Raw genomic sequence first — 15554 nt, forward strand, 5'->3', positions numbered from 1 at the left:
ATATAAAATAAAAAATGTATATAATAATAAATATTATTTTCATAAATTTTAATATATTTAATAATTTTATTTCAATTTAACACAAAAATATTTTTTAATATATTTTTTAATTAAAAATACAGTTAATTATGCATATTATATATTAAAAACATTTAATTAATTTAAACCTACACAAAAAAATATTCATAATTCAATATTCAAATATTTTTTAATAATAAAGATAAATTTGTAAAATTACATTTTAAATCTTTCAAATAATTTATAAATTTCCTTCCAACTATCATATCACTCTATTATCTCATTTATACAAATTTTAATTAACCATTTATACAAATTCATTCTATTATCCCTTAATCCATTTTGAGTTTAAAGTCATGACTTTAAAGTTTTAGTGTTTATTTATAAAGAAATTGTGGAAGTCATTTGTGTCATAATTTTTGCACATAGGTATTTTATTTTTAATTTTTTAACTGAAGTCGTGGTAGATTTTTTATTGTTATTAATTTTTAAATAGAAGTAGTGGGTTGGATCACGATTTTAGCAAATGTTTAATAGAAATAGTGTGTTGGACAACTATTATTTTAGTAAATAGGGTACTTTTATGTTTTGCTTACCAATTATTTTTGTTGAAAAAAATATTTAATGTTTTTTTGTAAATTGTATTTTATTTAATGTAGGTTTTGTTTTAAGTTAATTAGTTGTATGAAATTTTAAAATAAACATTTATAATTTAATTTGAAATTAAAATGTGTAATCGGTATACTTTGTGAAAAAAAAAATTGTAAAAAATTACAACCACAAGAGACACATCCACTTTCATCATCATCATCTCTCCAACTCTTTGGATTTTGATTTTGATTTTGATATCAATGCTAGAGAAGAAATCGACAGAGAAGAAGAAGCCAGCGCAGCGCGGGAGAGGGAGCGGAGAACGAGGGAGTACGCCGCCGGGGTTGTGTGAGTCCGACCGCGACGACGCCGGTGAGATTGAGCGTCGAAGCGTGAGTCCTATTTGTTATTCGTTTTCTTTATGATCTATTTGGTTTTTTAAAATTGATTTTCACTTTTTCCAATTTTCTCGCTCTAGATCGATCACTTGTTTCGCCACCACGACAGGCCCTGATCCACTTGTTCCTACTCCTGCCTTCCCACCATCCACCTCAACATCATCCAAATCGCCACTATATATATATATATATACGCATGTTATGTTATAGTAATATATTTTTTTTTGTCTGTTCTTGATTAAAGTATATATCTTTATTAAATTGGATCAACTGTGGAATGGACGTACAATACAATATACATAGATGATAGAAGAAATGTGATTTCCTTATAATTTGATACAAAATGCCGCAGGTTCATTTTTTGGCATGTTATGAATATTTGCAGCAAAGGAAAATGGAAGTGTTAATTTTAGGATAGATTGTCAAATACTGATTCATGTTGCCCCTTGGATTTGGAATAGTAGGGCCATTCATAAGAGGTTTGTTTCTAACATGAGAACAGAGGGAATTTGGGTTACTTATTTATTACCTGAAATTCTTGTTGGAAGTGAAACGACAAATTTTAAAGGTTATTGCATATATGTCCTATTTGTTTAAACAAGGTAATAAAAATTAATTCTGTGATACTTTTGATCTTTTGTATATACATTTTTTTAGAAGCTATTTATTTTAGCTTCTGGAAAAAAAACTCTGAAGCACTTTTTGAGTCTCCCTGAAAAAGTTCGTGCTCATCATGGTCAAGCCTTTTGTTTTTTGCTGCAACTTCTCGAGACAAATTTTCTACCCAGGTTCGGTTCTGTTTCTGTTTGCTGTTGATTGTTGGTTCCATCCCTTTATTTCAGCCAAGACATGTCCCAATCAAAACTAGTGCAACATAGCACCTCAGTCTCAACTTTCTTTTGTTAATGATTGTAGTTATGGCTTCAATGATCATTGTTTGTAGATAATTAAAGTGTTAGGATGACAAGCCTTTATTCTTTTTGAGCATTTATTGGTTTATAAAAATACAAATTTTTTTCATTGTCTTTAGTATAGCTTCCATCCTGGAATCTGCTAAGACATCATAGTTTTGTTGGGGTTGGCCATTTCCATGATGCTAACCAGGATTTTAAAATATTTATTTAAATTAAAAGAGTGAGTGAAGAATTCTAGAGAATATAGAAAAAATATATCCTAAACTTGGATGATGCACAACTCAACCCTAGTACCTTGCACAGGTGAATGAAATCAGTAAAATCCATAAAATCGTGCTTCGGCCAATAAATCATTTATGAAAGAAAAGAAGTAGTCTCTTGCCACACAAAAAAGAGGCAATAATAAACACTAGCAAACATTTATTTTATTAATAGACATGTGACAGAACTAGAATTGCTTTAGCATCTCCAGACACTAAGTTTTGCAGTAAGAAAGTATATCCTAACTCTGTTTTATGTATCTTTAAGCAAAACCAACACGTATCATAGAATTTTCACCCCTCCTTCCAATTAATCAATATTCTATATATCTTTAATCACTATAAACTGGTTCACGTAAAATGGCGTGCAAGCATCATTATGAAGGATGAACTCGTCTAAAGTGGTGTATTTGACGTCAGGATATAGCATTGAAGCTTCGACTCCAAATGAAGGCTTGATTTCATAGTTAGTGTGATCTCCCTTCACATATGCAGAGTGGCAAATTGACACACCGATGTCGACGGGGAATGAAGATTCTACAAGAACAAGAAATTGCAATTATCAGCACAAACACATATTTAGAAGCCCTTTGCGCAATAATTTCAAGCTAACCAAAGAACATGATTTTTGTGAAGTGAAAGAAGCAAGTTCACCATACGTTTCTTTCAACTAATAGGACACATGTCGAACATGCACTATAATTCACTTGACACTAACCTTCAATAATCTTCAAAACTTTCTCTTCTGGTACATAGACTCTCTTGAGAATTTCACTGTGATGCTTCTCCCAGAGAGATACAAGGTCATTGTATGACAAGGTGTTACCAGGTGGTCGGACATAGAGAATTTTGTTCAAGGTTCTTGGATCATCAACACTTCTAATGGTGTAAGTGGCAACATCCTCTTCCGAATTAAGAACAACTGTAGACGAAACAAAAGTTGATACGAAGATTTGTGATATATAAACTCTTAATCCAAATGAAAATCAGGGTGCAAAAAAGACAAAACAAACCAGACAAAAAAAAAATCAAATCGTGTGAAAAGGTGAATCAGACTCTTCGTATAACAACATGAAGTTGCGCAAAATCAAACTGAACTTAACCAAATCGTAATTTGTATAAAAACATAAACTGCTCATGCATGCAAAAAAGTGTGTTTACGTACATTTAGTGTTTCCATCTCCAAGAATAACAACAGTATCAAGTGGTGATGTTATGCCAAAAAGATCTGACCCAGTGGGTAGGAAGTGTCCAGCGAAAAAGTTGGCCACCACATAGGTATAAGGAATTCCTTCAGCCTCAATGGTTCGACGAATTTGAACTTTAGTGTCAAATAGCTTGTGTCCTTCGTCTACAGCATGAGTTCGATCCACATCATTTCCAAACTCTGAAGGAAAGAACCTCTGCAAACAAATAACTACATCACAACAACTCCAACATGTTTGTCACGAAGAAATACAACCACAATACTTTCTTCCAATCATATGGTAACATTGAACTCCAATCACAAAGTTATAAGCATCATCATGGTTTGCATGAAAGTGCATATTTTGGTGCAAACATGGAGAAAAACAAGAACAGTAAATTTGGAGGTACCTTAACATTTCCGGCTTCCTTAATAGCAGAAATGATCTTATATTGAACATCTAACTGCGTGTGACTCACAATAGATATTACCACATCCACCTTCTTTATCGCCTCAACCAAACTCTGATGATCACGTACATCTCCCTGTGTATACATCAAACCCACAATTAAACTAAGTACTTTGCATAAAAAAAATAGGAGAAAAAACCTGATGCAATAATCTTGAACAAAAACAGAAGAAGAAAATAGATAAAGATTGAGCATGTAACAAATTGTTACGTACCAAAAGGAGGTTGATACCCAAGGTGTTGAATGTTTGAATGATGGATGATTTTGATGGATCAGAAAGAGTGGACTCTCGCACCAGAGCAAAGGTGGGGTGACCAGCCTTAGCACTTGCTTCCACCATGAACTTTCCCACATACCCTGTTGCTCCAATTATCAGAATCTTGCTAGTGCCCACCTTTTCCATTGGAAATAAACAATGTTTCAACACACAAAGATTATGCAAGATTAGAGAAGAAGGAATATATATCTTGCAACTTTATTTGCTATGAAGAATGCGCAAATGGAGTCATTTATATATACACTGTCTTGCTCCCTTACGTGTATTGTTTCTGCATTTAAATATACAATAATATTTATCTGCAATTTGATTGGAAAAATGTTGTTTTGCCGACATACTGAAAAAATCACAACCTTTACCCATATCCTTAATCATTAAAAATATCTAAATTTAGACATTTAGACATTTAAAGTCAGCCTTATAACACCAAGTTAAAATTTGTACTCACTTATATACTATGAAATATTATAATATCTAGTTGATGTGAGATCTCTAACACATCTTTCACGTCGAGAGTAATAATTCGTGCATTGGTCATTCGATAACAGTCCGATAACAAGTGGTTTGATAAGTCCACTAAATACTGATTATGATAAAACTTTATAAAGAATTGAGATAAAAATAAAGGAGAAAAAAAAGAAAAAAAAAATATGAAAAAAATATGTTGTTTTATCTCAATTTTTTATTTATAATAGAGAATTAAGATATTAATATTAACTTTTTTCATAAAACACTCTACTTGATATGGAAATTACTTATTTTTGAAATAGTTAAGATTATTTTAATATTGAATTTCATACAGTTGCATATTATTTATTATTTATTTTATTTTTATGACAACAAATTAAATAGAATGCTTAAAGAACACCACTTAAATGCATTTGTTACTTATGAATCAATATTCATATCCATATCAAAATTATGATGAGAAAAAGTAGAAAAATCTCATTTTCTCAATGTCCAGTCAAAATAGTGTACGTTTTTAAATAGTAATTGAAGATGTCCATGTCTTTGCTATGAATCTTCAATTGAATTTATTTTTGGTTGAATTTTTGACATTAGAGTATGAACAATGTTAAAAACTAGTGTTTTGATTTAAGATATATGTTATTTTTTAAAACCCATCAAAACATCTTATTATTTTCTCTAATATCACTCATTGTATCTATCTATATTTTTGTCATTTTTTCACTGGATGATGAATAAAATTTGGAGTTCTAAAAAACACTTTGATGTTAAAAATCTTCTAATTTGAACGTAAGAAATGCATGGCATATAAGTTTGAATTGTGCTGTGTCTAGAATCTAAATGTTCTACGTCCCAAAAGAGTACTAGTCTTAAACTTTGTTTTTCAACATTTTCAAATGCATGATGCATTATGTGAAAATGGGAGTCAAATAAACCATTTTTTAGTTCGTAATTAAAATAATTATGATCATTTGCATATATATATATATATATATATATATATATATATGTATATATATATTGGTTTCATGAGTGTTTTTTTCTGCTAATTTTTTTTACTTTAAAAAAAATAAAATATTTTTACTTAGAAAATAATGGAGGAATTAAAATCACGTTTTAACAAATTATTTTTGCGATTAAGCAAACTTATGTTAATATCAACTTGGAATTAAATAGTGAGATACTGAATTTGTGCACCATAATTAAATGATAAAGTATTGCATTGATTCTATTAGTTTGTTGGAGGGTGTGAGACAAAATCTAATTAATACTTAAAGGGATTTTTCACTAAATCAGTGTAATTATTTTTGGACATTATACTTTTGGGTATAAATTTATTTTATTATGGAAATGCGGAAGTTGTGCACCACTTGTACAAAATTTGTAGGGAAAGACGTATTTTATGTATACAATTTTGCGTCAAAAAGTGTTTACGTGGAAGTGGTATATCATTAATTTGATTATTTGTAAAAAAGAGTTGTATAATACTTTAACAACTTTATTAAATAAAAAGTTAATATTTTAAGTGAAGTCGTATATAATTTATACGATTTTAGTTGTATTATTTTATACATAAAATCGTGTAAGTTACGTATAATTTTACTTAGTATTTTTTTAATAAAATTTTATATTATTAAAACCAAAAATCAGAATTAATTAATTATCAAAAGAGGAGTATTCTTTAAAACCAGAATTGATTTTCCTTGATATCTAACATAATGAATGAAAGTATCCTTAAAAAAGAATAAGGTATATGAACAATTCTTTGTAGATATTTCTACAAGATGTTTTCTTTTTTCATAGAAAAAATTCGCTCAAAAAAAAGGCGAAAATGTTTTAACTGTAACTGAGAGAATTTGTTAGGATAAGATAGGAAAGGTTGGGAGAGTTTTATGAAAGTGAAACTTTAAGTTTTGTTTTGTTTTTAAAGTATATTATTTGTGAAGTTTGTTATTTTTTTATTTATATTATGATTTGTATTGTTTGAAATGAAGAAACAAACAAGATTAAATCTATTGAAATAATAATAAAATAATATAGGGAAATAAAATTTATTCAAAGAAATCTATTGAATAAGGCAAGGAGGAGGGAGAAGTGTTTTGGAGTTATTCATTGACTTGAAAATATTATGGGAAGAACTTGAATCTTTACGGTCAATTCCTCAATGCGTATGTAAGATGTATATGTAATCTGATGAAAATTGTTGTTAAGTATACAGATTCAGAATACATGATTTGTTTCTTAAAGAGTTTAAATTATTCTTATGTTACTCTAAAGACTCATATTATCCTTTTAAATCATTTACCTACTATTAACAGACATTTTTTTTTATTGATTTGCAACAAGACAATTGAACGGGAATACGATAATTGAAAGCAAGTTCAAAGAGATACTTGATACTAGAGCTAAAAAATATGTGTTTCTGGATTATGAAGTTGGTACAAAAGGATATGTTCTATTTGATGCTAAAGCCAGATTCTTGTTTCCAGAAATATAATTTTTTTTAACATATCTTTCCTACAAGGTGGATAAATCTAATAAGGAAAATGATCAACAATGTGATTTTTATTTTTATTTTCTTTTTGAACTTGTTACTTATAATAATGAAGAAATTGTTCAACTTAGTGAACAAAAATTTAGAAAACCAAGATAATCTTAGACGATCAACTAGAGATCATAAAGTCTCTGTTTTCTTGCAAGATTATCATTATCAATTCATTGATACAAGATATATTAATATCAATAATGCCACTCATTCTATATCGTCTAATATTAGTTATGAAAAATGGTCTCTTAAACAACTGCATTACACATTAAATATATCTATCAATAATGAGCCATGAAGCTACAATGAAGTTATCCAGTATCCTGAATGGCAAGAAGTAATAAGGAAGGAGATTGAAACTATTAAGCAAATAGGACCTAGTACATGACTAATCTTCCTCATGGAAAGAAAAGTAATGAAGAAGTGGGACTTTTTCTTGCCTTGGTCGCCATTCAAGACGGACATCTACAACAATTGAATGTCAATAATGTTTTTCATCATGGTGAGTTAGAAGAAGATGCTTATATGTTACCTCCTTTAGGTATAGAAGTTCCTAAACCAGGACATGTATGCAAACTAACTAAATCTTTATATAGTTTAAAATAGGCTAGTAGACAATAGTTTGCAAGATTATCTTTTCTTAATAAGGTTGGTTTCATTCAATTAAATATTGATCATTCATTGTTTATCAAAAAGAACATCAAATGCTTTCACTATTTTGCTTGCATATCTGGATGATATTATACTTGCAGGAAATTCAGTGAGTGACATACAACATGTTATGCAACAATTAGACAATACTTTTAAAATTAAAAAGATTTAGGAAAACTTAAGTATTTTCTCGGATTTGAAAATGCTCGATCTAGTAAAGAAATACATATTTTGCAAAGAAAATATACCCTGGGTGTTCTTGTTGACACATGTTTGCTTGCGGACTGCAATCTTCTAGATACATAGCTCAAAATCCAAGTTTTCATGAAAGAACAAAGCACATAGAAATAGATTGTCACGTTGTTCGATAAAAAAGTATATACTATGAAATGTTTTTATGTAAGATTCTAACAAAAATATAAAATAACAATAACCAAAACAACCAACCAACTCTCATTTCTTTATTTTATGTTATTAAAAAAATAAACTTTAAATAGGTCATAGATAACCTATACGATTTTAATTTAAAATTATACAACTGAAATCGTGTATGTCATTTACGATTTTACTTAAAATCCTTTTTTTCTCATTTAATCAAACATGTAAAATATTTTTTTTTGTTATGAATTGATCGTATTAATGATGTAGGACACTTTTCTAACACAAAGTCGTATTCATGGATTGCAACATTTATACTCCACTATAAAGTATCAACGGCACACTACTTTTCAATCCTTCTAATAAAATTTTTCTACAAAAAGCATAATATAAAATGAAAAATACACTCCTCTTCGGTGCAAAAACCATGATAACTTGCGCCACAATTACTCAACAAGATCTAGAAAAACAACTTTGATGTCTTCGTCACGCACGACACTTTATAATATGTGTATTTTGTCAAAAGAAGTTTTTGTCAAACTAAGTTGCTGGAGCAAATAATGTTCTATTTAGAACCACAATTATTTTCTTGTACATGAGTTAATTAAGTTATCAGTTCTATTTTACAAAATTTTATTTTTACTCGAAAATTTCATAAATTAAACATAGGGACTCATCCTTTATTTAATAAATATTATTAATTGAAATTTTAAGTTTGATCCGAAAAATATGTTTTCCAATTTTAATTTTAATTTCATATTTGATAATGATTTATATTATAGAACGTGACTTTTACTGTTAATATATTATTATTTTAATCCTGAAAAATGGACTTGTGTCCACACATCATCATCTGCGTCAAATTTGACATTCAGATATTTTAGGAGATATTTTCGGAGTTTAGTCAAAAAGAAAAACAAGTTATTCACTTGTACTCAACTAGAACTTTGACAAAAATTTTTAATAAGTATCCAGAACTTGTTTGTCGATCTCACTATAATAAATTTATTAAATAATAATTAAAGTTAGAAATAAAATTAACTAAACTAAATATTATTTTATAAATTAAAAAAAATATTTATATTTAAAGTGATTTTTTGTGATTAATAAAAATTAATAAAATTATTTTTAAATTAATATTTAAATTAATTATCAAAATTTTAACTATTAATATTTTATATTTTAAATTAGTCTTTGATTAATAGATAAAAAAGTCCAAACAAAAAACAAACGCAAAAAACTTGATCATTTATAAAATATATATTTATGAAGTGTAGAAGAAAATTATGGGGTGGAAAGAGAAACCCCGGTCACACTTCAACCTATAAAATTGAGCCCAGAGTTACTCAAGTTTTAAGAGGATTTGTTTTTCCACTTGCACCCCTATACCTTTTCCCAACACTTCATACCTTTCTCCAACACCTCATTCCTTTTTTTTATCAGCATTTTACAGTGTTCTTTAACGGTTTCTTCAGATGTTTTTATTCTCAAGTAACTTGAAAAAATATATTTTTGAACAAATCCTACCAATCCCTAATAAAATATTAACCACCATTCTATCCTATGTTCTATGGTAATATAACTAGAGATGGTAAATTGAGTGAATAATTTTAATTCACCAGTTAATGAATTTTTAAAAATATTAAAATATAAATAAAAAATAATTCAAAATATTAATTTTATATATTATATTAAATAGTTAAAATGATAGAAATATATAATATTATTGTAACTTAGATTATTAATATTCAATTTAGCCCATTCTATTTTCGCGTCAAGAGTGGGTTGGGCTAACAAGTTAAGAATAAGTCGAACAGCCCAACCCATTTTATCACATGTAAGTATTCTAGAATTTTTTTTCTTTTTGAACGAAATTTTTTATTATGGATTTTTCTTTCCATAATTGAATTTTGAGTTTTTAATTTTATTTCGAATTTTTTATTTTTTAAATATAATAATCTCTTCCGAATTCATTTTTCTGAAATGTATTATTTCCAATTTTAGATTTTCATTTTCAGAATAAAGAATATTTTCATAAATTTCAAATTATGTAGTGAGCAGGTCCAAGAAAATTGGGTGTAGGAAGAATTTGCCATAATAAATCATCTTGACCATTAAATCATGTCAAAATAGCTAAAACCTCCCCCAAAAAAAGTCCGCAACATTTTATTTCTTAAAAATAAAGTATTTAATCTATATCTTTACACTTCATCTCAATCAATCTTTATATTTGTACGAAAAGTTGACAAAAAAATTCAGTATTCAATAAAAGACGAAAGATAATTTGATAAAAGTAAAAATTTTATAATCTGTAAATACACCGATCATATGATAAAATATTGAAATACTATTCATATTTTTTTTATAATAATTCAAGAATAAATCACATTCTCTATATTCTTATTAAAGTGGAAATGGTATCCATTTTCCGCATTAAAATATTATATTTTGTCCAACCATTTCACTAGTGTGAGTATTCTTTTAAGTAGATTTATTACTACTAATATTATTACTATTAGTATTTTTATTAATATTATATATTATTACTGTTTGGTTTAGTTTAGCATAAAGAGAGGGTAAAAAAGCAGTGGCAGGTTGCCATCAACCCTAATGTATAATGGATTAGGTAGCCAGTCACACATGTGACATTAATATGATCTTATTATTTATTCTACCAAGTAGTATACAACAAATATATGTTATGTACTTAAAAAAAATCTCCATAAACCCTTTTGGAGAGAGCAATTCCAACAAATCAAAATGGATGATCTGGTTTACATCTCCATCTTCGGATTGCTACTTTCAACTGCACCTGCACATGTATAAAACCATATTTACAATCAATCATGAATCTCAAAAAAACAATTAACTTCACCAAACATAATTCACTTGCAATCTCATAACTAAATTTTTTTTTTGTCTTGTATCAAAACAACTTGTTATATACATGGCAATTAGCATTGATCTTTTTAATGTTATTGAGCAAGCTGCAAACACCTTTGCCACCACTTTTTAGGTATATGAAAGTGGTGGGAAAGTGATGTAAGAAGCAAATAAAAGTGACAACTGGCTTGATGGCTAAATGATTAAAAAAAATCATTTTAATTAAAAAAACTTATCAATATTTTTTATTAAAGATTTTATATAACTAAAAATTAAAATATTTCATAATATATAAATAGATACAAGTGATAAATTTGTAGGTACCTGTAAATGGTTGAGAAGGAAAGGATGTTGCTCGCCCTTGATCAAAAGCAACATTGTAAAGGCTTTGAAAATCACCTTCCCAATTTGAAGAGGGTAGAATTTGCTGCAGTGCACGTAGTTATTAGACATTAGAAGAGTAATGATTAGAACAAGAAGAACATTACAAATTGCATACACAAAAGGGAAACATACGGTGAAACAGGAGGAGTCAAGAAACGCTTCGGACAAAGGTACATGTGTAGTACTAATGTTCCTTCGAAGTCCCATATTGGGAGGGCTTATCCCCACGTTATTTATTAATCCACCACAACATGATCCATGTGGTTGTGTTGGATTCAACTGAAGATACGAAGGGTTGTTGCACATTCTCATATCTGATGCCATCCCAATGTTGGGTAAACCTTGAGATAAAGAAGGAAACACCTGTGGCAATCAAACATAAACAGTTATGTCATCAACATAATTTCTTATGCAAGTTCTAAATTCTTATGTTTTTAACATAATCCTAGGTTTTAAAATAAAGTCTCCCACACCATTAGTATCTGTAGTGTTTTGTGATTATTTGTAATTTTGAGTATATCAAAACATGTCAAGAAGCTGTGTGTTGAATCCAACTGATAGAAAAGGAGAAAAATGTTGAGTTATATACCTCTCTGGCAAATAGTTCGTCAATGCTTGGATTTACAGCCGCTAATTTCATTGACAAGAACTGCATGGAGTTATAAACATTGTCAAATAAGTCACGCGCTATAAAATTCAACACATTCCACTATCAGTTAATGGTTGGATTGTATAAAAAAAAAATCTTTTGTTTTTTAAATATGGATCAAATTCAAATCGACTTACTTAATATCAATAATATTTAAAGGGTTGAAATGATTCATTTATTTGTTCGTCAACATATTTTAATTTTAATTTTTACTTAATATTTTTTACAATAACAATGTTTGATAAAATAGCTGAACATTTTACTGCTAAATTTAAATCTCATACTAAGATAGATTATTATGAAACGTGTAGAGCCTAATTAATTTCACAGGGACCAATGTCAAAGGTTGGACCAACAAACTCTAACCTCAACTTGTCGTTGAAGAGACTGAACATAGTTAATGATTTCATCAAGCATTCCAGCTTTGCCGGCAATTTTGTTGCAACCCGGAACCAAATCTTGCAAATACTTCATTCTCTCACTAATTTTCTCCCTTCTAACCTGCACCAAACAGAACAAAACTCTCAGCATTAAACAAACACAACTAGAATCAAAACGCATCGTTTAATATGCTAGTTTTTTTTTCACTCACTCTTTCAGCTAAGCTATGACTATCAGTGGCTTGACCACGACGCGCTCGGACATGAATGTACTCGCGCTTCTGGTTCTGAACCTCGGACGCTTTCGAATCATCCTTGGAAGAATCCGCAGAGGTTTCTCTGTTGTTCTTAACTGCGTTGGATTTGCCATTTCTGTTGCTGCTCTGGTGCGTCACTCTGGATTCTCCTTCCTCGCCACTCACTTTCACTCTCTTGTCCTTGTTATCACTCTCCGCAGCAATCTAAACAAAATCAGAAAAAAAAAAAAAAACGAAACGTCACGATTGCCTTACCATAGTCCACACCACACCGAATCATAACCTCTATCAGCATTCGCAAGTACCTTGAAGTTCTGCGCCTTCCTCTTCTTGTTGCTTTCCTTGGGTAAAATAACGGAAGAAGATCCGAATCCAGAGTCGAGTTCGGGGCAGAGAGCCGGGTCGGGTTTGAGAGAATGAGCCAAGACCTGAGCAAGCGCGGAATCGTCACGCGCCATGAGCGAGCCCTGACTCTGAGGAAGATTGTTGGGAGAAGAAGAGAAAACGAGGTTAACGTGAAACTCCGTTGCGGAAAAGTAAGGGTGGTGATTGTCGTGATGGTGGTGTTGCCACTTGATGGTTGCTTCCCTTTGTCTTTCCAAAACTGTCATGTCCGAACAACTGGCTCCTAGATTCCCCGAACCGTTCAGACAATGCAACATGTTGAGGTTGTTATGGTTATTCGTTATTCCTAAGGATTAGGCACCGCTACGTTGCCGAAAGTACGCGCCACGCGGTGTGTGTGGAAAACAAAAAGAAAAAACCACGTAGGGTCACGGGGAAGTTGAGAACACAGTGTGGGAGAAACACTGGAACACTGTTAAGGATGTGCAGAGATAGAGTGGGTAAGATATAAAGGGAGGGAAATTCATTTCTTTTTTTATTTCCTTTTTTTAATTATTAGTATAATTAATAAAAGGAAATAAAAAAATATGGCCGGAATAATTAAGATAGAGAGAGTGGGACATAAGGTGTATTGATGTAACCATAACCGAGGCTGTGCCTTGGGGCCCACTGATATGACCGCCACGTGGGCGTGTCCAACTCTTCCAAACGGCAGTGTTTCGCACTGGCACCTTAAAACAAAGCTGCGATTAATTTGTTTAATGGAATTAAGACTCTAACTCAATCCAGTTTTGGTTAAACCTAGTTTATGAATTTTAATTATAGTCTTTCCAAAAAAAGTTGGATTTTATTTTTATAAAAAATGTAAACAAACAATAAGCCTGTGTTTGTATGGAGAAAAAGCTTATGTAATGAGATAAAAAGGGATGAATTTGGTGTGTCTTATGTGTAAATTACCCTTTTTTTTAATATAGAAAACCTATTATGAATAGTGTTTGAGTAACTAGAAACAAGTTAAAAGTGCTTACATAATTAATTATATAGTCAAATATGATGCATAGTGGATTATCACCGTATCATAATGAATTATGCAACCACACATGTCCGATCAAATAATCATTACTGTATAGTTTTTCTTAATCAAGCACATGATTCAAGTTTTTCATTCACTCTGCTTTACTCCAACTAAAAAATCTTTCCATTTTGTTTTACTTATTTGTTTTCACTCTCTTTTAGTTTTTTTCCTGCTAAGTGAGAAGAGTGGAGGAAGTTTTGCAGCATCAGCTTAAGATTCTCTTCTAAAAAGGATCAAAGTCTTCTCCTCGTCCTCTTCTAGATGTAGCAATCCCTTTCTTCTTTCAACTAATCAACTTTGTAATTAACACAATTATACAATTTCTTTCTAATCTCTTATTCCTCAAACAAAAAAGTACTTGCAGTGTTTGTATATATTGTCAAAGAATGTATTGATATGCCCACAGTCCACCAATCAATATATTTCATTTGCATCTCGCCTCAAACATACAATTAAAATGAATAAACACAATTATGTGTTTTCATCTTAGTTAAATTGGATAAGAATGCACCTAGAATAAAAAATTTGCAACAGATGGGAAAGTTCCAGCATATACCGATGTTGAATTATGGATACAGGTCTATTCCAACCGGTTACTTATGTTTGATAAAGAAAACATATATAATCTAAAAATATTTGAGGTTCCACTTTAAGGAAAGGGATTGATGGGTGAAGAAGAATAGTGTGTCTGCATAATTGACCTCATAATTAGCTGCTAAACATGGGAGATTTTTTTGTTTTAGTGAGCTGTGATGGGTGTTTAGTTATTGTAATGAGTCAAATTAAGCAGGAGATGACGGATTGTGGTATAATGTTAATGATAGGTGAATTGTTGGTAAAAGATATGAAGTATGATGAGGAGAAGGGTTAGCAAGAGTGTGATTTGGAAGCAGGAAATGATGGTTTGGTTGGAAATTTATGGTGCGATTTGAAGCTTGAAGCAATAGCGGAAGGTAAAGGTGAGGAAATATAATTTGAGATTGGTAGGAACAAGTCCAGAGAGGATGAAGGCAACTTCCATTATCACCAAATGGGGCCTCTCTTCAAATCTCTCTAACTTTATTTTTGGTTCATGTCTCTTTCAACTCTATCTTCCACCCTCTTCACTCTCTCTCTCTCTAGGTCCCCTCTTCCTATGTAGCAGTTGGATACATACACTTCAAAATTACCCAATACCACAGCTAAAGGCAAATGGGTCCTCCTTTCTCAATCTCATTTCCTCTATCATATCACTTTTTTTGTGGTACACATCAACACAAAACTCTGTCCCCTCTTCTCTTTGTTTTTCTAGTCACTCTTGCTTTTTAGTTCCTCAACTGCTTTCCATCCTATATTCTCTTTGACTAACTCTCCCCATACACTGCATTTATCATCAACCATCTTCTACCTTACACTATCTATAAACAATACCCTCTACTCTTGTTA

At 30.4% G+C, this 15554-nt stretch overlaps 2 protein-coding genes and 1 long non-coding RNA gene across 3 annotated transcripts; 1 reads left to right on the forward strand and 2 right to left on the reverse strand.

Annotated features, from left to right (window-relative positions):
* The first annotated feature begins 759 nt into the window (after nucleotides 1–759).
* Nucleotides 760–1351, forward strand: LOC137830736 (uncharacterized). The gene is made up of 2 exons (XR_011084255.2): nucleotides 760–1001; nucleotides 1088–1351. It is a non-coding gene; the product is annotated as an uncharacterized LOC137830736 (long non-coding RNA).
* Nucleotides 1352–2324: 973 nt separating this feature from the next.
* On the reverse strand, nucleotides 2325–4323 carry LOC137830730 (phenylcoumaran benzylic ether reductase Pyrc5). The gene is made up of 5 exons (XM_068638229.2): nucleotides 4052–4323; nucleotides 3778–3912; nucleotides 3347–3584; nucleotides 2900–3103; nucleotides 2325–2718 (listed from the first exon to the last, which is right to left on the reverse strand). The coding sequence occupies exons 1-5, from the start codon at nucleotides 4238–4240 to the stop codon at nucleotides 2504–2506; spliced, it is 981 nt and encodes a 326-aa protein (XP_068494330.2). The 5' UTR covers nucleotides 4241–4323; the 3' UTR covers nucleotides 2325–2503.
* Nucleotides 4324–10799: 6476 nt separating this feature from the next.
* Nucleotides 10800–13561, reverse strand: CIB1 (cryptochrome-interacting basic-helix-loop-helix 1). The gene is made up of 7 exons (XM_068633845.1): nucleotides 13015–13561; nucleotides 12665–12913; nucleotides 12439–12573; nucleotides 12013–12072; nucleotides 11556–11786; nucleotides 11364–11466; nucleotides 10800–10968 (listed from the first exon to the last, which is right to left on the reverse strand). Exons 1-7 carry the CDS (start codon nucleotides 13369–13371, stop codon nucleotides 10931–10933), a joined length of 1173 nt encoding a protein of 390 aa, XP_068489946.1. The 5' UTR covers nucleotides 13372–13561; the 3' UTR covers nucleotides 10800–10930.
* Nucleotides 13562–15554: the final 1993 nt, after the last annotated feature.

The sequence above is a fragment of the Phaseolus vulgaris genome, chromosome 11, assembly GCF_051622355.1.
Source record: "Phaseolus vulgaris cultivar YP4 chromosome 11, ASM5162235v1, whole genome shotgun sequence".
In the NCBI taxonomy this organism is placed as follows: domain Eukaryota; kingdom Viridiplantae; phylum Streptophyta; class Magnoliopsida; order Fabales; family Fabaceae; genus Phaseolus; species Phaseolus vulgaris.